At 49.0% G+C, this 24,884-nt stretch overlaps 2 protein-coding genes and 1 long non-coding RNA gene across 4 annotated transcripts in view; 1 reads left to right on the plus strand and 2 right to left on the minus strand.

The window, feature by feature from the left end:
• HORMAD1 (HORMA domain containing 1) overlaps positions 1 to 24,884 on the minus strand; it is a 578,262-nt gene that overhangs the window by 425,650 nt on the left and 127,728 nt on the right. The window lies entirely within an intron of this gene.
• The window catches only part of SEMA6C (semaphorin 6C), a 129,034-nt gene that overhangs the window by 4,216 nt on the left and 99,934 nt on the right, over positions 1 to 24,884 (minus strand). Inside the window, exons 16-18 of one of the 2 annotated variants that reach the window (XM_083477011.1) lie at positions 21,252 to 21,307; positions 20,464 to 20,514; positions 16,063 to 16,218 (exon numbers count right to left, since the gene is read on the minus strand). In XM_083477011.1, the coding sequence (XP_083333137.1) occupies positions 16,063 to 16,218; positions 20,464 to 20,514; positions 21,252 to 21,307 (263 nt within the window). The remainder of the gene's footprint in view (positions 1 to 16,062; positions 16,219 to 20,463; positions 20,515 to 21,251; positions 21,308 to 24,884) is intronic. The other variant, XM_083477012.1, reaches the window with a different exon arrangement.
• On the plus strand, positions 17,732 to 20,043 carry LOC310694440. Its single transcript, XR_014519705.1, has 2 exons — positions 17,732 to 18,498; positions 18,597 to 20,043. It is a non-coding gene; the product is annotated as an uncharacterized lncRNA (long non-coding RNA).

A 24,884-nucleotide genomic window follows, 5' to 3' on the forward strand; every position in this document is an offset into this window, starting at 1 on the left:
AGAAACAAACCCTCAACGTGGAAGAATCTCATATGAGAAATTTGGAGATCAGCCCATATGAGAAGAAGGTTTTGCTGTAAAGATTAGGAGAACATCACAGCTAGAAAAAGAGCCGTGGGCGTGTGACTAGCCAAATATCTCAATCTGTCTTAGATTTTTCTCTCTCTATACATCAAAACAAAACCCACAGGTCACATCCACACCATACATTGAAGGCACATGACCCCCCCAAAAGAATTCTGGGAACTGTAGTTTACCCCCTGCAGCGCTACAATTCCCGGCACCCTGAACAAACTATGTTTCCCAGGATTCTTTGGGAGACGCCAGGTGTGTTAAATGCACTTCAAATGCACGGTGTGGGTGCGCCTGCTATTTCTCCTCCATGGAGAGACAGAACGGCGATGAGGTGGGATGAGCAAGGTTGAGATGGCTGATGGAAAATGGAAATGGTGTCTGGTGGTTCAGTTGGGTGGATTATGCAGGCGTGGGGAGACGGTGCCCCTCTTTACCCAGCCGTCACAAAGCTTCAAGGCTTCTCCTCCTCTCTGTGTGTCCATGAAAAGAGCCGCTACGATTCACAATGCGGCCCTCTACGGGTCTACTGATGGTGACAGCAGCAATGAAATTAAAAGACGCTTGCTTCTTGGGAGAAAAGCAATGACAAACCTAGACAGCATCTTAAAAAGCAGAGACATCACCTTGCCAACAAAGGTCCGTATAGTTAAAGCTATGGTTTTCCCAGTAGTGATGGATGGAAGTGAGAGCTGGACCATGAAGAAGGCTGATCACCAAAGAATGGATGCTTTTGAATTCTGGTGCTGGAGGAGACTCTGGAGAGTCCCATGGACTGCAAGAAGATCAAACCTCTCCATTCTGAAGGAAATCAGCCCTGAGTGCTCACTGGAAGGACAGATCCTGAAGCTGAGGCTCCAAGACTTTGGCCACCTCATGAGAAGAGAAGACTCCCTGGAAAAGACCCTGATGTTGGGAAAGATGGAGGGCACAAGGAGAAGGGGACGACAGAGGACGAGATGGTTGGACAGTGTTCTCGAAGCTACAAACATGAGTCTGACCAAACTGCGGGAGACAGTGGAGGACAGGAGTGCCTGGTGTGCTCTGGTCCAGGGGGTCACGAAGAGTTGGACACGACTAAACGATTAAACAACAACAACAGGTCTACTCAGAAGTCAGTCCTGTACAGCTCCATGGGGCTGACCCCTAGGAAGTGGGGGGCTGGATCAGGTTGGAGGGATTTCAGTCTATTTCTGGTTTGTGCCAATTTTGCATTGCCCACCCACCCCCAATCTGTGGCCTGATTCCCCCCAGCAACCAGCCTAATCAATAGCTAGCGAAGTTGGCAGTTATAGTTTGGCAGCGCTTGGAGGGCGCCAGACTCCCAATGGCTGTGTTAATCGAGATCGCCTTCCTTTCCTGCAGAAGGTCCTGGGTTCAGGTCCTGAAATCTCCCGGTGGGTCTGGGGACAGACTGTCTGCTTGAAACGCTGGACAGCTGCTGCCGGTCTGTGTAGACAATATTAGGCGGACCAGCAGCTCTAACTCAGCGCTCCCAGGCTTTGCATATGCTCAAAGGTTCACAGAGGCCTTGGCCCTGGAAGCACAGCCGCAAAACCTTAACGCAGATTCAAAATGCCTTATGCCTTTTTAAACATTCTTATTTTAAGATACCCTTTAACGAGCCCTTTTAATGAGCTCAAACGGTACAATTAAAAGAAAACGGATCATTTAATATGGCTTTAAAAGGCGCTAATGTGAAATTTCCATTTATACCGCACTTTTAATGGACCAGAATAATATATATATTGCTATTTAATAATAATACTAATAATAATAATCTTTATGCTATGGAAGATTGTGTCTCACTTACCCAGCGCACGGGAAAAGTCTAGCGTTTTAAAATACAATATTAATCTCAATTATTTTTAATCTTGCTGCTGCTTTCTTTTTTTTACAGAAAAAGATCTTTAGTGTAGTGTCTCTACTGCAATTTTGCCAGGGCGGAAAAGGCAGAACATTATATGTATTTTAGTAATGAAGTTCATTTATTTTACTGGATTCCTGCTCCCCCCCCCCTCGTGCGCTCGGTTAATTATCTTTGATGCTTTCACTTTGGGCTTTTAGAAGTCTGAACGCCCTGATTTAATTAATTTCAGTATTCGAACCCGATTCTGCCTTCCCCTGTGTAAATAACGATCATTGAGGGAAAAGACTTTCGAAAGGCAGAAAATATGCTCTCATTTAATATGGGAGGAGGGGACCATCAGGGCATTGCTCACAAGCGGCCCTCCACACCTCTCTTCTCTGGCCCTCAGAACTCTTCAATCCTCCTTGAGGGCTTTCACCTGCCTGGAAGGAGACCTTGAAATACAATCACCTCTCTCTTTCTATCTGCAAATATCGTGACTTTTCCATGGGCGAAGGCTACTATGCAACAGGGGGAGTGGCCTATTTGGCCCCACCCACTTTGGCCCTTGACCCCGCCCACCAGATTCGGGGAGTGTGTGTGATGGAGAAAAGAGCACAAAAGCTCAGGAGAGCGAGAGATGGGCATTCTGCACATGCTCAGAGGCTTTTCATGATTCGGCCTTCTATTTTCCTAGAATTCCCTTTTAACTGTTCTGCTACTTTAATGGGTTGCGTTGCGCTTTTTTAAATAGCAGGCGCTTATTTCCGTGTTTCAATGCAATGGTTTGATCGTGTGTTTTAAATGCGTGGCTTATATTTTTGGGGGGCAGGTGATTTTCCGCTTGCAAACAACTTGGGAGTCACCTTGACAATTAAACGGTAATATAATATATGATTATTAATGATGGTGATGATAATACTACTACTAATTACATTTATATACTGTTCAATTATTAGGGTGACTTCCAAGCAAATAATAATAATAATAATAATAATAATAAGAAGAAGAAGAAGAAGAAGAAGAAGAAGAAGAAGAAGAAGATTGATATCTGGCACTGCCAGCAAGTTCAGAAACAACTGTTTGTCTCCAATTGAGTTTTACTCAGAGTAGAACCTATTGGAACCAATGCACAAAAGGGAGCAATGTCAATTCATGTCAAGGATTCTACTCTTAAGTAGGACTAGCAATGAATCTAACACTCTGGTCCAGTGGGAGCCTAGAACATTAGTGGAGTGTTAGGAGAAAACTGGTTTGTTTTTTTTTAAAAAGGTTTTTTTGAGTGGGATAAGTTAGGGGTGTGTGTGTGTAAAGAATTCACATGCTTTAAATTAATTCAGAACCAGAGGCAAAGACTCAGCCAAATGTCTCTGGGATGATTTTGCTCCTCACAGACCTGGATGATCAGGAAAAGCCATCAAGGAGCTGACCGTTTCGTTGTTAAAAATGTGGAAAAAGAATAAGACTGGGGGTTTTTTTGCGGGGCGGGGGGAGAAGGCGAATAGGGGGGAAAGGAATAAAAGAAAAAACAGATGGCAGGAGGGGGGAAGGGACAAAGGAAGGCCTAAAAAGCAAAAATCTGTATGTAAAAAAAGGAAAATACTAGGGGAAGATGAGAAGGGAAATGATGGCTGCTGTGTTTTTCTCCCTGAAAGGGTTAGTTCCACCCCAAATTGTGCCCGGCAGTTTCTCTCTTTCCCACTTTTGGAAGAGAGGAGAAACGGGCGCCTTCAAACTGGCTCAAACTCTGCAAACTGTGCAAGCACCCAGGTTTCACAGAGTTCTGCGTCACATGCGACAAAGAGCTCAGTGTTACCCAGAAGACTGCATTCAGCGACAAAAGTTTGCATGGTTTTGAGCTCCCTGCTTTTAAGAGGGGTGGGATTCGGCTGCCAAAGGGGTTGCTGCTTCTGACAAGCCACCTGCGCAAGACTCAGCTGTGACCCTTGCCGCCAAGGTGGACCTCAACCGAATGCATATTTCTTCCCTGTTTAGCCTCCCTGCCCCTTCTCCTCCCCAAGATCTCGGGTGTGGGTCAATTTCGCCCGCGCAAGCCTGGCCACGACCGGCCGAAATTGGGGGTCCCGTTTCGGAATGGAGGCTCCTAGGGGCCAGAGACCTACCTGCCTTGACAAACAACCTTCCCTTAACCACGGATATTTATGCTGTTAAAGGGGAAGGATCTTCGAAGAGGGAAGGTATTCAGGACACACAGCGAAGAGGAGGAGAAACCACGAAGCTTCGGGGCCCAATAATAGTCAAAAGTGATCAGCTTAGGGGGCAGGATTGGGGCCCCCTCTTCTTCCCTCCCCTCCCAATCCTGTGCTCCTTTTTCAGAAGCATTGATGGTGGCCAGGAAGACACACACAAAAAGAATTAAGCCCGCTATTCACTTGAACCAGACTTATCGGCTCCCGGGGAGAGGGCTGGCTCCAAAATTGAGCCCATCCACATGGCACCTGGTCTCCTCTGCTCCTCGCGCGAGCAGAAAAGTTGGGGGATTTTTTTGTGATCATCTAAAGGCCACGGAAACCTCTGGACCATGGCAGTTCCAGACACAAAGGCACGTCCGGTGGGTGCCAAATGAGGGGCCCGCCTCCCTCCCTCCCTCCCTCCCTCCCTCTCTCCCGGCAAAACACATTTTTTTGTACGATGCACAACCTGGGATGGGAAGAACAGGGTGAAATATTTTGCGGAAGGGGCCAGCCTCTCTTCTCGAGGGTGCGATAAACCATGCGGTTAGTAACCGGGAAAATCTCTTTCAGGAGAAGCGCAGTCTCTTAGCCCCTGCTTTTCACCTCCTCCCCCCCCTCAAGGTTACCCGGAGCAAACGTGCACAAGTGTGTTAACACGAGGGTCGTGAGACACGTGCGGAAAAGGGCACCGGTTCCACGGGGAAGCTGCCAGGGTGTTAGAGGGTGCAAGGAGCTGAGAGGAAACACGGAGCTACGTCAGACCGGCTGCCACGCATAACCAGACCACGCGCCGCAGGGGCTCACGTTCACCAGCCAGCGGCGTCGCACGATGGTGCTACGGAGAGTCCGTATTATCCAAACAGATCCCGCCTCTTCTGCTCATCTCAGCAAATTTCTCTTTCTGGGCCTCCATCTGGGGACGGCCGAATTCGAACCCGGTGCCTTTGACCCCCAGAGAAGGGCTTGGCCCCTATTGCCTTTCTGGCACCAGTCGGATAAACATTACTCAAATAGATGCTTCTAGGAAGCATAAAGTCACGCCTGTTAATTGCAAGGGAGCGACCCTCGCACAATGAAGTGCTTCATCCTCTAAACCAGCCTTTCTCAACCTGTGGGTCCCCAGATGTTGTTGGACTACAACTCCCATCACCCCTAGCTAGCAAGGCCAGAGCTCAGGGATGATGGGAGTTGTAGTCCAGCAACATCTGGGGACCCACCGGTTGAGAACCGCTGCCTAAACTCGCTTTAAAAACCTCTCCCCTCCCTCAATGCTGGAACCTAGAGGGTTATCTGAAGAGTCTTTTCAGACTCAGGAGCGGCTTGGTGATGGAATAAACCTGCAGAACTCCAGGCCACAAGATCCGGCGGTGGCTGAGGGCTTAGAGGGCTGGGGAAAGGATGAAGAGAGGTCGTAAGAACCTAAGAAAACTATGCTGAATCAGGAAAGTGGCCCATTTAGTCCAGCCAAAAGATGCCGCAATGGGAAGCGAGGGCGACTCTCCCCATTTACGACCCCCAGCAACTGGTATTCAGTGGAGGCTGATAGGCCGTCCATGAGCTCGTGTAGTTAAAGCCATCTAAGTTGGTGGCTTCCTGTAGCGGTGAGTTCCACAGTTTTATCCATGCTCTGCGCATGAAGAACTCATTCCTGAGTCTCCCAAACTTTGGCCTCCTTGGATAACCCTGTGATGGGTGACGATGGGGAGAAAAGCGTCCCTCTGGCCACTTCCTCAGTACCGCAAATAATTTGAGACGCTCCTTACAGCGTCCCCCGCTCCCTGGATTTATCTTTCGAGATCTCTTCCCCTCCTCTACGTTCATTTGCAGCTTAATAGCCCTAAAGTACGTCAGCCGGCGCAGCAGAGATGATCTCGCCTTCGGATTTTCCCCGCGGACAGACAGACTCTCCCACTGTCTCTGCCCGGCAATTTCTATCTTCTGTGTTCTTCAGGGGTCAGTGGACAAAAAGATGGCCCCCCCATCGCATTATCCGTGCCTCAATTCCCGCCCCCCCTCCCAGTCTACAGAACAAAGTATGAGGTGCGCAGGTTGGGGGCCCGAATTTTGTTAGCTTTCGGGAGTTGCAAAAATCCCATCATTTTGTCGGAGAGACGCACGAAAGAAAGGCAAGCCATTTCCCAGGGAGAAAACAATGAAGCTCAGAAAAAAAGGGCCTCCATGGAAACTCAATTTCTTTCTTTGCTTTTTTATATTATTATTTTTTTGTAAAAAGGAAAAACACAGGGCGAGCGGAGGAGAGAGGGACAGAAATAAACAAGGCGGCTTTAAAACCCAATGAATGTCAAGGGCTATATAGCTAGCTAGAACTCCAGCTTTTTCAAAAGAGGGCATTAAAAAAAAAAAAAACGACAAGAAAAGGTGCCGGTGCTTTAAAGGAGTAGATTAACCAACTATTTGTCGAGTTGATTAATCTGTCAGGACCCATTTGTAAGCATGTGGGCAGGAGAGTTTGAAGGACAAAGCTGTCGGGTTTTTTCAGAGGCGGCTTGGGCTTTGTTAACAGGGGAAAAGAGGAATGAACAATATGGCCAGCCAGGCAGCCCTTTTTCTGCTAACAGCCGCCGTTGACCTCATCGCGGGCTGCATAAAAAGATCAGGATCAAGCCTTGCTTACCATCCTGTTTCTCCAGCAGAGGCCAGGTTTGATGTCCCAAAAAAACAGGGCATGGAAACACCAGCCCTCTGCTGTTGTTAAACCTGCTATGCTGCTCCGGGATCTGGAGGCTCCATTTACTGTATTTTTCGCTCCATAGGACGCACTTTCCCCCTCAAAAAACTAAGGGGAAATGTCTGTGCCCTATGGAGCGAATGCAGGGGGGAGGCAGGCACGAAAAGCCCCCAAGAGCCGCACACAAGCTTCACGCAGCTCTTGCGGGCTTTTCCCCAAGAGGGAGAAAGGACCGCCGCTCCCCGACCTGTTCTGGGGGCTCGGGCTTCCCCCGCCCCCAGCCCCGCAAGCTCCGGGAGCGGAGGCAAGGCTGCCTGAAACCCCCTGAGTGCAGCAGCGGTTTGTTCTGCGCTCCGGGGGCTTCAGGCAGCTATACGCAATCCTTCGGAGCGCAGTGGGAGTTCCCCCGTGCTCTGAAGGCTTGCGGATAGCAGCCTGCAGCCCGGGGAGCGCAGTGCCAACTCCTGCCGAACTCCCCGGGCTTCAGGCAGCTATCCGCAAGCTCTGGGAGTGGCGGCAAGGCTGCGCGCAACCTTGCCGCCACTCCCGGACCTGTTCTGGGGGCTGGGGTCGGGGGAAGTTTGGGCTTCCCCCGCCCCAGCCCCGCGGCTAAAAACGAAGCCAAGACAGCGAGCGGGATCCATACTTTTTTTTTCTTTATCCCCCCCCCCAAAAAAAAACTAGGTGCGCCCTATGGTCCGGTGCGCGCTATGGAGCAAAAAATACGGTAAGTTCTCAATCCTCTGATTGGCCAACCTGCCCTTTCCCTGCTGTTATATCCCTTCAGAAAACCTGAGCGATGCCCCTTGTCTAATTCGCTTCCAACCCCCTCCTTGAAACCTTGTCTTTTCTGCAACCCTTTTGGCAGAATCCCCTGGTCTCTGCACCCTGCTTTAAAACCAATACCAGTATCTTGGTTCTCAAACTTAATCCGTTCCGGAAGTCCGTTCCAAAACCAAAGCGTTCCAAAGCCAAGGCGCGCTTTTCCATAGAAAGTAACGCAAAATGGATTCATCCGTTCCAGACTTTGAAAAATAACCCCTGAAACAGTAATTTAACATGAATTTTACTATCTAATGAGACCATTGATCCAGAAAAGGAAAGCAATGAACAATGTCCCTCAATCAATCAATCAATCAGTCAGTCAGTCGCTGAACTGGGTTCCACGCAGTCGCAAAAACAAAACGAAGAAAAGCTGCAAAAACAAAAACCGCAAAATAAATAGCAAAAACAGACAGACCTCAATGTAACACTCAAAACGGAAGTGTGGCACTCAAATCGGAAGCGTAAGACTCAAAACGGAGCACGTTCGGCTTCTGAAAAGAGTTTGCAAACCGGAACACTTACTTCTGGGTTTGTCGTGTTTGGGCTCCAAGTTGTTTGAGTACCAAGGCGTCTGAGAACCAAGGGAACACTGTATAGCAGAATAGTTGACCCTGGACTTAACCCTGACTCCCTTCCCTTTGCTCTGGCACCACCGCATGATATACAGTCGTATCTCGGAAGTCGAACGGAAACCGTTCCGAAAGTCCGTTCGACTTCCGAAACGTTCGACTTCCTAAGCGCGGCTTCTGATTGGCTGCAGGAAGCTCCTTCAGCCAATCGGAAGCCCCATCGGACGTTCGGCTTCCAAAAGAACGTTCAAAAACCGGAACACTCACTTCCGGTTTTCGATCATTCAGGAGCCAAAACATACGAGTTCTGGGGCGTTCGAGAACCGAGGTACGACTGCACAACTGTAAGCCCTTTGGGGCAGGGAGCTACAGGGTTCTCCATTGTAACACCACCATGTGCAGAGACCGTGCTACGTAAGCAAGTAAAAATATATATTTTTCTACCTTTAGGTATATATATTTCGCAGTGTATCATCCTCTCCCCTATATCTGGATGGGGGTGGGGTTTAAGCCCTACTGAAACCTTGCGACAGGAATATAACAATGCTAACTATTATTTCTTGGCTATTTCCACCCATTGCATCAACAAACAGGACTAGCCGCTTTGGATTCTGCAAACAAAATCCAGCTATTGGGCTGGTGGTTGAGGAATAATATCTAACCATCTCCCTCCTGGGAAAGTCTGATTTCTCTCCCCCCCCCTCCACTTCAGCTCACCACTTCCTGTATAAAAATTGAATTTTTTACTCCTCGTTTTCCTGGGACACCCCCCCCCCCAAAAAAAATCCCTTGGACATTTGGAGGAATTTAGCAAGCAAAGCCCAGAATCTATTCAGACGCTGCAAGGTCCACAGGCATTTTTACAGGCAAGGGGGGTGGAATCTGTGGCCCTCCAGATGTGGCCGGAATCTCAACACCAGTCCTGACCATTGGTCATGCTGGCTGCTATGAGCAGCAACATCTGGAATGCCACAGATATTCCCCAACTCTGCTCATTCATAAAACCCTGGGTGAATTTATTTTGTTGACTATTATGGCTCCGCACTAATTAAAAAAAATTCCAAACCACTCCCCCCTTCTAAGGTCCTAATTAGAGTCTGGTTTCTGGATGAGGCCAGATCAATCGAGTTCAGTATCCTATTCTCACATTGGCCAATCAGACGCCTTTTTTTGGGAAACTCAACATTTTGTTCGTCTTTTTCAGGCGAAGGGGAGAATGTCATCGCAAAATTCGGAGAGGTGTGAATTTCAAAGCTGCCGTTTGGTTATTGAATTCTTTCGGGGCGTACGGATTACTTTTAAACACAGAATTAACTGAATTCTTTCCCCATCACTAAGCACTGCCTTGTTTTATAACAGGAACAACCTGGTGCTCTTTGGAACGCTAAAATTATTTCAGAGCTGCTTTTGAACGCAGCCCTCGCTTTCGGAAAGAAGATTGACAAGCCAGCGGTTCCTTCGATAAATACTCTCTCTCGGAGACCCCTTTTCTTTCTCCTTAACCCCCTTCATGGAAAACAGGAAGTCTCAAGTCTGGCTTATTTTTCCTGCCTTTTCAAAACTTCACAATAAAAGTCTCCCTGGCTGCGAGCCCAGATAGCAGCAGCCAACAGTCTTATTTTACTGCCTCCAACTCATAACGCGTTTCTCGAGCCGTAATTTAAACCAGAGAGGCTTTTGCCTGGCTAAGCTCTACTCAGAGTAGACGAGTTGAAATTAATAATAATAATAATAATAATAATAATAATAATAATAATAATAAATTTAATTTATACCCCGCCCTCCCTGGCCAAAGCCAGGCTCAGGGCTGCTAACAACAGTAAAATTACAGTAGAAACATAAGGGGGGGGGAACGACGACCAATTTAAAATATAGGTTAAAATGCAATTTAAAATGCAGCCGCATTAAAACCGTAAGGGGAGGGAAACATAAGGGTCAGACTGAGTCTGAACTGAAGGCCAGGCGGAACAGCTCTGTCTTGCAGGCCCTGCAGAAAGATATCAAGTCCCGCAGGGCCCTGGTCTCTTGGGACAGAGCGTTCCACCAAGTCGGGGCCAGTACTGAAAAGGCCCTGGCCCTAGTTGAGATCAATCTAACCACTTTGTGACCTGGGACCTCCAAAATGTTGTCATTTGTGGACCTTAAGGTCCTCCGCGGGGCAGACCAGGAGAGGCGGTCCTGTAGGTACGAGGGTCCTAGGTCGCATAGGGCTTTAAAGGTCAAAACCAGCACCTTAAACCTGACCCTGTACTCCACCGGGAGCCAGTGCAGCTGGTAGAGCACCGGGTGAATGTGATCCCATGGCAGGGACCCCGTAAGGAGTCTCGCCGCGGCATTCTGCACCCGCTGGAGTTTCTGGGTCAGCTTCAAGGGCAGCCCCGCGTAGAGCGAGTTACAATAATCAAGCCTGGAGGTGACCGTTGCGTGGATCACTGTGGCCAGATCAGGGCGAGAAAGGTAAGGGACCAACTGGTTAATAGAGCGGAGATGGAAAAAGGACCTTTGTTTGCCATGCCTGCTAATTTCAATAGGGCTACCCTGAGTAGGGCCCTTGCGGGACGCAACCCTCCTAAATTCTCTTTGAAAAAATCCCTCCCTCAGAGGATACTAGAACTTGCGGATCGTCTTGGGGAAACTGTTTTGCAGCATATTTAGGAGTAGCAAAAAAGGGAAAGGCTTCACTGTGGAATGTGTAGTAAGATGGAGCAAACCTGTGGAACTTCTGGCTACAAGATCCGGCAGTGGCCAGGGGCTTAAAGGGCTGGAAAGAGGATGAAGAGAGTTCATAACCTAAGAAGAGCCAGTCACCTATCTAGTAGTTCAGCATCTTCCTCCTCCATGATTTATCTAATCCTCTTTCAAAGCCCTCTGAATTGGTGGCCATTACCGTCTCCTGTGGCAGGGAGTTCCACAGGGTAACTTTGTGCTGCATCTATGGAAACAGAAACTAGAGAGGTGGCGGGATACATTTAGCGTTGTAATTGTACGGGTCGCAGAAAACCGCTTTCATCAGCACAGGATTTCATTGTTCGGGAGTTTTTTGGGTTTTTTTAAGTGGCATGCTGTCAAATAATTGAAATAAGGCTGAACGAGAAGAGCATCTGAAAACGGCACACACAAACACCGTCCCGTTCACCCGTCCCAACGAGATCAGCTGATCTGGCGGCCTCGGCAAAGGCAGGCCGAATGGAAGGTTTAAGGCCGAACAGCTGATCTCCAGAAATAAAAAAAAGGGAGAGCGTCCTTTTTAAAAATAAAATAAAAGACACGTTTGCCCCTTGGCAAGAAGATTGCAAGCTAATTAGCGGCGGGCCTCTGCCAAGCCTGCCTTCCTTTCCCCGCCCCAGTCAGGGCTGTGCAATGGTTTGATGTTTCGTTCCTTGAAAGCTGTTCTGTGGGTAGCTGTGCTTTTCTTTGCTCTGAATAGGAGGAAGGCCTCGGTTTGTTCAGAGGTTTCCCCCCTCTAACTGCATGCCCGTTTCCTCGAGTGTCGTGGGGGTCTGCGTGTTTGGATCTGCACGCCAGGTCAATAAATTGAGCAGAACCCAGAGCTAAGTGTGGGGAACCTCAGGGCGGCTGCCCGGCCCTTGGAACCACATCTAGGCCCTTCGCCTTCTCTCTCTCAACCACACCCTATTTGCACCCCAAATATCATTTGCCTTTCTGGGACACGTCCCGGGACGCCAAGCAACGCCTCTGGCCTGCCTGGGTGGAAGGCACAGAGTGGGCAAGAGCTAGCCTGCAAAACACTTAGGTAAAGGTAAAGGGACCCCTGACCATTAGGTCCAGTCGTGGCCGACTCTGGGGTTGTGGTGCTCATCTCGCTTTATTGGCCGAGGGAGCTGGCGTACAGCTTCCGGGTCATGTGGCCAGCATGACTAAGCCGCTTCTGGTGAACCAGAGCAGCGAACGGAAACGCCGTTTACCTTCCCGCTGGAGCGGTACCTATTTATCTACTTGCACTTTGATGCACTTTCGAACTGCTAGGTTGGCAGGAGCTGGGACCGAGCAACAGGAGCTCAGCCCATCGTGGGGATTCGAACCGCCGACCTTCTGATTGGCAAGTGCTAGGCTCTGTGGTTTAACCCACAGCGCCACCCGCGTCCCTACTACTAAACCTTAGGTTACGTAAATACAATCCTGGTAAGAACACATACAACGTAGAAGGCCGTTTTTGACTATGTAACTTCTATTTCAAACACAATTCAACCTATAATATCTCACAAAGTGTAATTCCGTAGACCAACACATCATGCAAAAACAGAACATGGTCTGTAAACCATTGGACTTTAATTTCTCTTGACATGTTCTGCTTGCATGATGTGTTGTTTTATGGAATTATACTTTGTGAGATTAATAATAATAATAATAATAATAATAATAATAATAATAATAATAATTTATACCCCGCCCATCTGGCTGGGCTTCCTCAGCCACTCTGGGCGGCTTCCAAAAAAATATTAAAATACAGTAATGCATCAAACATTAAAAGCTTCCCTAAACAGGGCTGCCTTCAGATGTCTTCTAAAAGTGTGGTAGTTGTTGTTCTCTTTGACATCTGGTGGGAGGGCGTTCCACAGGGCGGGAAGGCCCTCTGTTGAATTTTGTTTGAAATAGAAGTTACATAGTCAAAAACAGCCTGTTGCCTTTTGTGTCGTTACCAGGAGCTAGCCTGCAGCAGGAAAGTAACCTCTCCATTAACTGGACCACTCCCTTTTGCCTCTGGATCTGTCCCCCATCATAATGCGGCCCACAGGAGGTTTCAAAGAAGGGAAAGTGGCTCTCGGAGCACTGTTGGCAGTCAAGAAGTTTTGACAAGCCAGAATTTGCTTTTGCTTCCAAGGGTCTGGAAACCATGCCGGATGAGGAACGGTTGAAGGAGCTGGGTTTGTTTAGCCTGGAAAAGTGGAGACTGAGAGGAGATACAACAGCCATCTTCAAATATCTCAATGGCCATCATCTTGTTTTCTCCTGCTCCAAAGGATAGGGCTTGCAAGAAAGGAGAAGAGGGCCTTCTCGGTGGTGGCACCCACCCTGTGGAACGCCCTCCCACCAGATGTCAAGGAGATAAACAACTATCTGACGTTTAGAAGACATCTGAAGGCTTGCAGATTGTTTTATGAATGCCACAAAACCCCTGGAACCTGTGCAGTCAGATGAGTGTTTGGCTCTCACCCCTCCAAACTGAGGATTTTTCTGCAGCCAGAGAAACGCTGCCCTATTTTCACAAGACCCAGACATGTGGGCAGGTGCAAGGGTGAGAGAAGCTAAAACTGGCTGACCCAGTTTGGCCTTCCCAAAATAAGGGGGCTAAGCTGGAATAAGCCGGGGGGATCTCTCTCGTTATATATACATATAAAGGAAGATGAGCTATGTCCCAAATTCCTTACAGGCTGTGTGTCCCGTCCCCCATTCTGCTTTATTTAGGATTACTGGAACGTATACTGACTCAGGCACTTAGGCCTGTCTAGATCAATATAGCCCACACTGACTGGCAGGAGCTCTCTGGGTTTTCAGACATTCTCAGCCAATCCAGAGAGGATGGCAATTGAACCCTTGTTCTGCTGCTGAACTAGGTCCCTTTCCTCCTTGCAGAGATACAGAGAGACCATATTTCTGCTAGAGGCGAAGCCTGCAGATTCACAACAGATCAATCCATTTTATTTAATCCTTTTTTTAAAAAAGACCTTTAAAGTGGTGGTCATTACTGCTTCAAGTGGGAGAGAGTTCCGCTGTTTAACTATGCATGTGAATAAATCCTTTCTCTTCTCTGTCCTGAGTCTTCCAAAGTTCAGCTTCATTGAACGTCCACGAGTTCCAGTGCTTGGAGGGAGCAGGAGAAAATTTTTCCCCCTCGCCACTCACTCTGTGCCATGCATAACTTTATAATTTTATAAAATGCAGATTACCACGTGAGCTTCCTTCAGGCGGTTTGCAGCATGTCTGCCTTAAATACCGATAACTGCAACCCTCATCCTAGTCTCTGCTAGACCAACCCTCTGCGGCTCTTCTCTGGTTCAAAAATGAAGAGACATACAGACCCATATAATTGTAGCAATGGCTCCCACTGCCCTGCCAGGTGGGAAGGGAACCTCTGAGCATGTACAGAGAAGGACCTGGACTCAGAAGAGGAAACCATTCCAAAATCAGATTCTGCCTGGGGTTTGGGAGGAGAGAATGCTCACAAAACACTTTCCCAGGAGACCTGCTTCTCCCTAAATTGAAAAACAAAATCCAGCTTATTTTTGGCGGCTGTTCTCTCCCCTCGCACACCTTTATCTTCCCTGCCAGCTTAATTCTCTCATTTCCCCGCAGCTGTCTGGGGGCATTTTGTTTGCAATTTGAGGGCTATTTTCTCCCCCCTGTTTGCAATACGCATTACGCCTAATTCTCCCAAAATGGATCAGCTCTTAAGAGCTATTTCCGCTGGGGGCCCTTTCTCTGTTCTTTCTCTCCTGCTTCATCAGGGTTATTCCCCCCACCCTGACGCACAGAAAGCTGGCGGTTCTCTTCCTCTCCATCCCATCAAGTCCTCCTCAAACTCTGCCTGCCAGGGAGGGGATAGTGCCCACCACACAGCAACCCTGCGAGGCAGGACACGCCAATCTCCCCAATTTAATGTATTGTTAATCTTTTGTTGGAAGCTGCCCAGAGTGGCTGGGGAAACCCAGCCAGATGGGCAGGGTATAAATAAATCATCATCATCATCATCATCATCATTATTATTATTATTATTATTATTATTATTATTATTATTATTATTATTACAGTCATCCTCTTGTTGCGTTTGCTTCAGGTTAAATCTTTTCAGGTTGCATCCTGCGGCAACCTGGAAGTACCAGAAAGGGTTACTTCCGGGTTTCGCCACTCACGCATGAGCAGACGCTCAAAATGACATCATGCGCATGCACAGAAGCGGCGAATCGTGACCCGCACACACGCAGACGTGGATTGCGTTCTGCTCATGTTGCGAACGGGGCTCCAGAATGGATCCCGTTCACAATCAGAGGTACCACTGTATCATTATTATTGTTGTTATTATTATTATTATTTACAGATGGGAAGACTGCAGACGGGACTCATTCAAAGCCTCCCCATGCCTCGCTTTATTGGCCGAGAGAGCAGGCGTACAGCTTCCGGGTCATGTGGCCAGCAGGACTAAGCCGCTTCTGGCAAACCAGAGCAGCGCATGGAAACGCCGTTTACCTTCCCGCCGGAGCGGTACCTATTTATCTACTTGCACTCTGACGTGCTTTTGAACTGCTAGGTTGGCAGGAGCTGGGACCGAGCAACGGGAGCTCACCCCTTCGCGGGGATTCAAACCGCCGACCTTCTGATCAGCAAGTCCTAGGCTCTGTGGTTTAACCCACAGCGCCACCCGCGTCCCTTTTTTGATCCTAATGTCTCAACAAATGAAACTGACCTATGGAAAATGTAACTTGGAAAAAGAGACGTTGCGCGCATACCTTTGTAGACCAAGAAAACGTAAATAAAATATTATGGAAAAAATAATAACAGAGAGACAAAGCTTTCGCTTCCGGTGAGCGCAATCGTATCTCCCACCCAGGATCCTAAATAAGACTCGCCATCTTTGTCCTTTGCTCAGAGAGAGGCGACCGTGCGCGGCTTGCGCAACCCCTGCTCCCCGACGTGCAAGACACAGCGACGCAACCGTTTCACATGCCTCTGCATTCCAGTGCGCCGCCAGGCCCTCCCCGCACAAGTTAGTGGTTCTTGCACAGCTTGCTGTTATCACGGGGGTGCCATACTGCAGGGACGGTGCGTGGGGACACAGCGCATGTGTCTGTGTGTGCGCATGCGGGCAGAGAGGGTCGGGGGGTCAGGTGATCGGCCCCTTCTTACCCTGCTTGCTCACAGCCACGTGGAGGGTGGAGCGTGGCCCTCCTGCGCCCGGGGCCAGGCGGGCGTCGGGAGCCAAGCTAGCGGGAGGAGACCCAGTGGGCGCTTCTGGGAAGGGAGAGGAGAGAGCGGTGGCGGCGGCGGAGGTCTGCGTCTTTCCTGCGTTGCCGGCGATAAAGACAGTGTCAGGAGGAGGAAGCAATAAAATAATGACATTTTTTGGGGGGTGGCCAGTTAGGGGGGTAATGGGAGGAGGGCCCCCCCCGAAGAGCCACGGTGAAGGCTGCGGACCCAGGAAAGGTCTCCGCCAACACCATACAATCACATCTTATGCAGGGGATCAGTTCCGGGGGTTTCCTCAAAAACACACACCGTATTTTTCCGCGTATAAGACGCCCCCCATGTATAAGACGACCCCTATTTTTTGGAGCCCTAAATAAATAAATAAATAAATAAATAAATAAATAAATAAATAAATGCAACATTCCGTGTATAAGGCAACCTCTAATTTTAAACTTTTAATTTTTTTTGGGGGGGGGAGAGAAATATAGTCTTATGCACGGGAAAATGCATATTTAAGCCTCTCCTTTGGTTTGTGCCACCGTACAAGGATTTCTAGACTTCCGTAGTTGGCACGCTAAGCGGGCCTCGCAAGGGCGAGAGCTCAAAAGCTGTTCCTTTTGCGCAGAGTAACTCATAGGGATCAGGTGTGCAAAGAGCTTTTATCCCTCACCTGCCAAGGCATATGGGGAAACCGTTCTGAAAGGGTTGGTTGGTACCCAACTCAGTTCTACTCAAGAGTAAACCCACTGAAATGAATGGGCCGAAGTTAGTTGTATTCATTCATTCATTCCATGGAGTCTGCTCCGGCCATGACTAATGTTGGGGAGTGTCGCTGAGATGAGCCCCACTGAAAATAAATCAACACGACTAAGTTCCATTCATTCCAGTGGGTCTACTCTGAGTAGGGCACACGCCCTATGTTTAAGGCACTGTGATATGGCTTTAAATCAGCCTTTCTCAACCTGTGGGTCCCCAGATGTTGTTGAACTACAACTCCCATCACCCCTAGCTAGCAAGGCCAGAGCTCAGGGATGATGGGAGTTGTAGTCCAACAACATCTGGGGACCCACAGGTTGAGAACCGCTGCTTTAAATGGTCAGGGCCTCCTCCAGAGAATTCTGGGAACTGCAGTTTGTTGAGGGTGCAGAGAGTTGTTCGGAGACCCCTATTTCCTCTCCCGGTGCTACAAATCCCAGAGGGGTTTAATGATTTCCCAGGAAGAGGGATCGCGCTGGGAATTGTAGCGCCGGGAGAGGAAATGGTGGGCAGCCCTTAACCAGCACCCTTAACCAACTACAGCTGCCAGAATCCTATAGGGGAAGCCATGATGGTCGAATGTGGAATTATTGCGCTTTAAACGCAGGGTGCGAATACGGCCTTCGTCAGATATCACCCATAAAATGTCCCCGTGTCCCTCTCTCTCCTTCCTCAAATGTGTTCTGCGCTTTATGTAGGTGATTAAGAGAAGATTAAAAAGCCCCCCCCCCCAAAAAAAACCCTGATCGGCAGAGTTTGTGCAACTGTTTTGCAATCCGCAGAGCCTCCGTCTGCTTGCGTGTCAGCCCCCCCCCCAATGCCGAGCCAGCCAAGTTGCCTAATGAATCCCAGACACGTGTGTCCCCCCCCCCAAGTCCCCCGCCGGCCCCACAGTCCTCGCAGGAAGTGGCGAATGGAAGCGGCCAAGATTTGCAGCGAGACAGGGATAAGAAGCGGGGAGGAAGGGGGAGGCCTGTTGCTCCAGAAGACCACCCCCCCTAAAAAATCACCTTCAGCTGACCCCGGAGCCCTCCTCAGAACAGACCTGAGTCAACCGTGTCTGTTGCATTTCAATGGGTCTACTCTAAGTAGGACTGAGATCTGAGACGAGCCCGGAAAAGGACCGGTCTCAGGTCAGGAGAAAGGGGAGGCTTGAGAGGGGCCAGGAAATATGTGCGCACCCCCAAATTTTGCCCTCATCCCCCCCCCGCAAGTGATGCTCACAGAACACAACAGCCTCCTGTTCCTCCTTTCCGCTCCTTCCTCCCCCCACCCATTAAATCAAGAGATTTCTCCCCTGCTGGGTAATTAATGGAGTCGCTTTGGTTTTAATTTCCTTCCAGGCGTCGGATTGGCTCTGGAGCTCTCTTGCTTGGGGGAGCTGGACTCAGGGGGTGAGGTGGGGAGGGCAGGGAAGCAGGGCCTCCTGCAGGGAGCTGATTGCCTGCGCAGAGAGCTCCATCGCCAGAGCTGCTTGCCCCATCTAAGCTCTGGAGTGTGTGCTTGTCGGCATGCCAGGACGCCTGGGTTCCACACAGCCTGGACGCCTGGGTCCTGTATTCCCCAGGTGTCTGGGTTCCCTACCCCCCCCCCCAGACACCTGGGTCCCGTATTCCCCAGGTGTCTGGGTTCCTCACACCCGGATGCCTGGGTCCCGTATTCCCCAGGTGTCTGGGTTCCTCACCTCCCCCCTGACACCTGGGTCCCAAATTCCCCAGGTGTCTGGGTTCCTCACACCCCGGACGCCTGGGTCCCGTATTCCCCAGACACCTGGGTTTTGTATGCCCTGGACTTACTTATTTAACTAGAAGGTGTGCTGGTGTGTGTATGAAAAGGTCTTTTCTACCCTACAAGTTCAAATATGAGACAAGAGGGGAAAATACACTTTTTTAAAGGGTTCTGAGATATGGGGCACTTGGGTGACATCACTAATCCATCCGATTACGTAAGTCATGAGGAAAGGATTGAGGGGAGATATTTAGAGGCCTCCCATATCCGTTCCATCCTTGACTTTGGCATCTTTTACCCCTCCGGAAAAACCCTTCGCTTAGAGCAGAGGGAGCCTGTGGAGATCAAGTTCCTATTGGTCTCCCCTCAGACCTGGGATTATTGAGAGGACCATGGCTGAAGATCTAGGAGGACCATGGCTGAAGCTGCAGAACTTGCTCCCTCATCAAATAAACAGAAGCCATGTTTCCACCATGCATTTTGCTTTGAACGGTCCTGGCTCCCCACCCAAAGAATTATGGGAACTGTAGTTTGTTTAGGGTGCTGAGAATTGGAAGAAGGACAGCCCTCCCCTGTATTCCCCTCCCAGAACTACGATTCTCAAAGTGGTTTAATGGCCAATCCCTCTTCATGGGGAACCTTGGGAACCGTAGCTCTGTGAGGGCAAACAGGGGTTTCGGCACCCTTATCAGACGACCCGTTCCCAGAATCCTTTGGGAGAAGCCATGACTGTTCAAAGTTGCATTATAGAGCTTTAAATGGCGTAGCGTGAGCGTGGCCCGGAGTTGGTTCAATTTCGACCCTTTGGGCTCGACATAAAAACCGCAGCTGCGTTTGTTAAGGGAGGGTCAAATTCTGCCCTGGGAGAATGACACACATAAAAAAAAGGGAAAGGTTTCTTGGTTTGCACGGAGACCATCCCTCTCAAAAGCCATAAAGGGGAGAGTGGGTTTTATACACAGCCTCTGGAAAGCGTACAAAGAGAGCGGCAGGGGGTTGCTTAACCGTAACAAGACCTTCCGCCGCCCACCCCTGCCTTAAATGATGGGAGTGGGATGTTGGTGGGATGGATGAGGAAATGGCGCTTGACGTGACAGGAAGTGAGCAGTGATTTGTCCCTTGTTAGTTTTGAAAACCAGTTTGTGGGAATTCCCGCGTTCCCCAGACGACAGAAGCGGAGGGTGTGGGGTTCCGCTCTTCCTCCTCCTCCTCCTGTTGCTTTTGAGGAAAGAGTTTAAGAGAATAAACCTTCAATGGACTTGGCCAGCAGCCATCTTGGGCCTAAGCGACAGGAGGCTGGTAACCGTGGCAACCGGGAAAGGCCTTGAGCGGAGGCGGCTTTGTCCCAAGGGGTCTTTTGAGACCCTCGCGATGGAGAAAATAGGAACATCCTGTCATCAGTTCACATACCAGTAGCCTTTTTGCTAAAAGAAACAACCACTGGAAGCTGACTGGATCCTCTCAAGATGGCGCCTCCGATTGGACGTCAACGCGGAGGATCCCAAGATCCAATGGCTTGATCCTGCTTAGGGCAGACGCGTTGAAATTGACATAGACATGGCTAACGCAGAGGTCTATTAATTTCAACGCCTCCACTAGCAAGAGCTAACCCAACAAATCCAATGTTGAACTGCCATGATAGTCCCATCCAATATGGCAGCCTTCCCCCATTTGAACCTCAATGGCCAAGACAGGCTTTTGAGTGTTGACAAGGCTGACCTCTACGCCACCGCTAGAGTGTGGGGCAGCGGGTGATTGGGTTTTTGGGGGTGGAATAAGCGGCGGAAGGAGACTGGAGGGATAGGAAGGATGATGAGCTTAGGGAAGGAGGGAGGGAGGGGAGATGGACGTACTGACCATATGCAGAGTCGCTGGTGCCATCGCGGCTCCCGGAGGCCGTTACGACATCTAAAAAGCGAAGGGGGAGACAAGAGACTGGGTTGGGGATAAAGGCAGAGGAAGAGGGTGCTCCTAGCCAGCTAAGCATGGGGCAATCTGGAAAGGAAGAAGCAATTTGCTCACGGGTGGAGACATCAGCCCTGGCCCTCCAGGTCTCTCCATCTGGCCCTTTGAAGCCTCCTCAGACTACTCATGGCCCCTACTTCGCGCCCAGAGTGTCTTCTCCACCCTCGAACCCAAGACAGTGCCGAGGCCGCTGTGCAACCACTTTTTCCTACGGTCCTGTCTGCCCCAGAATGTGGCCCTCGGGACAGTTGCTTGGAAGCGGATGTGGCCCTCGGGAATTAGCTGGTGGAAAGGGCCAGAGAGGCATTTTAGTGGAGCGTCAAAAACAAGCTGACTCGGTGGTCAACGTCTCAGAGTTCCATGAGGGACTCAATGGGGTCAGTGGAGAAATCTGGAGTGCGGCCACCTCAAGGCAAAAAAGGGAGAAAAAACCTCTTTAGGGGACGAGCCGTTATTTCCTACACAAAACAGCTTTTCAGACGCCCGCCAACGGAGCCGATGTTTCTGTGCGCCAGCAACAGGAAAAGGACACACGCCCAGCCATTTTCGTTCGGCTCAGTGACTTTTATAGCAGGATCGGAACTCAGAGCAAGCGCTGGTCCTCCGTGCGAAAACAGCAATGTGGCTTCCTGGCTGGTCCGTCTGTGCAAAAGACCCCCTTACCCCCAGAAGACTCTCACCTTGGCAGTTCCCCACATACTTGACGGAGCCTTCGACGTCTTGCTCAAAGCCGCCTCTGTGGATGGAGGTGGGGGAGCGAGAGAGACAAGGGTGGAAGAGAGAAATCTCATTAAAATGGAGCTTGCCGGCTTGATTAAATCCTCCGCTAATTAATCAATTGGCTGGCACTCAGGAAAAAAAAAAACATGAGGTGGGAAATTAAAGAAAGCAGAACTTGACAAGTTACGAGCCCCCAAAGAGCCAGACAATTCGCCCTCCTGTTCCCTTCCTTCGCCAGTCAGAGATGTTTGAGGAAACACGCCGGCATGGGATGGCTGTGGGTCAAGGAGAATATTTAGAAAATGGAGCATTGTGGGGGTCTGGGGGTTTGCGGAGAGGGAGCAGGGATGGAATTCGGGGTGAGGGGCGAAAAGAAGCTCTTCGCAAAATCAGCCAAGTCCTTTGGTGACCCTAAAAGCCCCTTTGGTTCATTGTTTCCAAGCAACAGAAAGTCAAGTTTGTAGTCCTCATGGCGAGGCAGAAAGGACGCTGGGGCAGAGACAGTTGAGGATGCTCAAACTGACTGGGCGGGGGGGGGGGGTCTTCGGGTTTCTAAGAAGCACTGTCAGATCCAAAAGTGGGGGTGGGGGTGGGGTAGAAGAAGTGAGAAGGTATTTGGTTTTATCTGTTAAATAAATCTTTATGTAGCCTGCTTTCCCCAGTGCGCATTCAAAATGGTTCGCAGCAGAGGGAACAGCAAACTTGCATGTACATCCAGCTACCGAGATAGGAAATCATTAAATGCAGGAGGGGGAAAAAGCGAAAGCATATACTGTATTAAAAAAACAAACCCTCAAGAAAATGCATCTGTCAGCTGGAAGAGAATCTCTTCAGGAGGAGTTGGGTCCAATTGAGAGAAATAAGATGCTTTTACAGCCCTTATTTATTTAACAGAATGTGTAAGGCCACTGAATCGTAAAAACTTCTAAGCGGCTTGCGCAAAATATGAAATATACATTAAGGCGATCATAAAACATTCATTAAGATGATTGATAAGAGTCAGAAACAAGTTCACCCAAAAGCAAATTATAAATGTAACCAGTAGTTGAAATGTACGTCGTAAAACGAAATTACGTATTAAAATGTGCGGTCCTGACATATCTAAATAGGTTCACCTCCTAGCAAATAGAAGGGGAAGAAATGGAGGCAGTGAGAGATTTTACTTTCTTGGGCTCCATGATCACTGCAGATGGTGACAGCAGCCACGAAATTAAAAGACGCCTGCTTCTTGGGAGAAAAGCAATGACAAACCTAGACAGCATCTTAAAAAGCAGAGACATCACCTTGCCAACAAAGGTCCGTATAGTTAAAGCTCTGGTTTCCCCAGTAGTGATGTATGGAAGTGAGAGCTGGACCATAAAGAAGGCTGATCGCCGAAGAATGGATGCTTTTGAATTCTGGTGCTGGAGGAGACTCTTGAGAGTCTCATGGACTACAAGAAGATCAAACCTATTCATTCTGAAGGAAATCAGCCCTGAGTGCTCACTGGAAGGACAGATCCTGAAGCTGAGGCTCCAAGACTTTGGCCACCTCATGAGAAGAGAAGACTCCCTGGAAAAGACCCTGATGTTGGGAAAGATGGAGGGCACAAGGAGAAGGGGACGACAGAAGACGAGATGGTTGGATAGTGTTTGCGAAGCTACCAGCATGAGTTTGACCAAACTGCGGGAGGCAGTGGAAGACAGGAGGGCCAGGCGTGCTCTGGTCCAGGGGGTCACAAAGAGTCGGACACGACTAAATGACTAAACAACAGCAACAACAAATCAGAAGTTTTTAGTAGGCGCTGAAAACAATGCAGTGAAGGCTGTTGTCAATGGGCAGGGAGTTCCAAAGTTTAGCAGATACCACACTGAAGAAGAATAAAAGATCTCTAGAAGCAGGTGTGGGGAACTGTCGCCCCTCCCTATGTGGCTGAACTACAACTCCCATCATCATCCCTGACCGCTGGCCATGCTTGCTAAGGCTGATGGGAGATGTAGTTCAAAATATCTGGAGGGCAGAAGGTTGCAGGCAGTGTAAGAAAGAGGAAAGGCAGTCAGAAGCCAAAGGAAGAATGAGAAAACTGGGTGTTAGAAAAGGAAGGAGCGAAAGGAAAAGGGGTGTCAGAGGGATAGATATAACATATACCATATTTTTCGCCCCATAGGGCGCACCGGCCCATAGGGTGCACCTAGTTTTTTGGGGGGGAAATAAAGAAAAAAATTATTTTCCCCCCAGGCCAGGCCAGGCGTGGGGCTGGGGCGGGGGAAGCACGAGCTTCCCCCGACCCCAGCCCACAGAACAAGCTGCTCTCCGCAAGCCGTGGGAGGGCTCCTGTGGCTTGCGCAGAGCTACACGAAGCCTGGGGCGCGACTGCTCAGCACGCCCCAGGCTTTGGGATGCAGGCTGCTATCCGCAAGCCGTGGGAGCCTGGTGGGAACTCCCGTGGGCTCCCAAGGCTTGCGGATAGCTTCCTGAAGCCTGGAGAGCGAGAGGGGTCGGTGCGCACCGACCCCTCTCGCTCTCCAGGCTTCAGCGAAAGCCTGCATTTGCCCCATAGGACGCACACACATTTCCCCTTCATTTTTGGAGGGGAAAAAGTGCGTCCTATAGGGCGAAAAATACGGTATGTTCAAAAATACAGTAAAGGTTCACTATCTATGCTAGCATCTGATTGATGTTGGAGAGAAATTGAGCTGAGAAATAAGATTAAGAGTACATATTGATATGGGAATGTATTAGACAAAATGTAAAGAAATATACGATAATAAGAGTCCATTCATTTGTAAAAAAGGAATATACAACAGGATAGACAGGAAGTCTGTAGTGTTGGTACATATATGATTTTGGAATAGCTTTTTGTCTTTGTTTTTCCTTTTCCTTTCTTTCTTCAGGTATATAAATTTTGTATATAAACTTTGTATGCATGTTGGAAATTATATTATAATGAGCCCTGTAATGTAATATGACAATGTATGCAATATGTAACGTAAGAACGTTAATAAATAAAAAAATGGAAATAAAACAACAAAAAAGGAAATATATGATTTTGGAATAGCTTTTTGTCTTGGTTTTTTCCTTTTTCCTTTCTTTAGGTATATAATTTTTGTATATAAACTTTGCATACACGTTGGAAATTATATTATAACGAGCCTTGTAATGTAATATGACAATGTATGCAATATGTAATGTAAGAACGTTAATAAATAAATAAAATGGAAACAAAAACAAAACAAAAGGAAAAGCGGTGTCAGAAAGAGTGAGGAAAGAAAGGAAGGAAGGAAGGAAGGAAGGAAGGAAGGAAGGAAGGGGGTATCAGGAAGAGTAAGAAAAGGGAGGTGTTAGAAAAGGAGGAGGAGAGAGAGGAAGAGGGGTGGCAGAAAAAGAGAGAGAAAGCGGGGGAATTCAGGGAAAACTTTTAGAGGGCCAAAGGTCCTTGCCATAGCTGTCAACTGTCCCTTATTTGGCGGGAAACTCCCTTATTCCAGTGCCATGTCCCACTGCTGTCCCTTATGGATGATGTCCCTTAAATTTCCCGGGTTTCAAAGGAAGCAGCTCCTCTCCCTCCCTCCCTCCCTGCCGGCCAGGGAGGAGGGAGGCTCCAACTGTGTTGC

This window comes from Podarcis liolepis (assembly GCF_965112155.1).
Source record: "Podarcis liolepis genome assembly, chromosome: 15".
In the NCBI taxonomy this organism is placed as follows: Eukaryota; Metazoa; Chordata; class Lepidosauria; order Squamata; family Lacertidae; genus Podarcis; species Podarcis liolepis.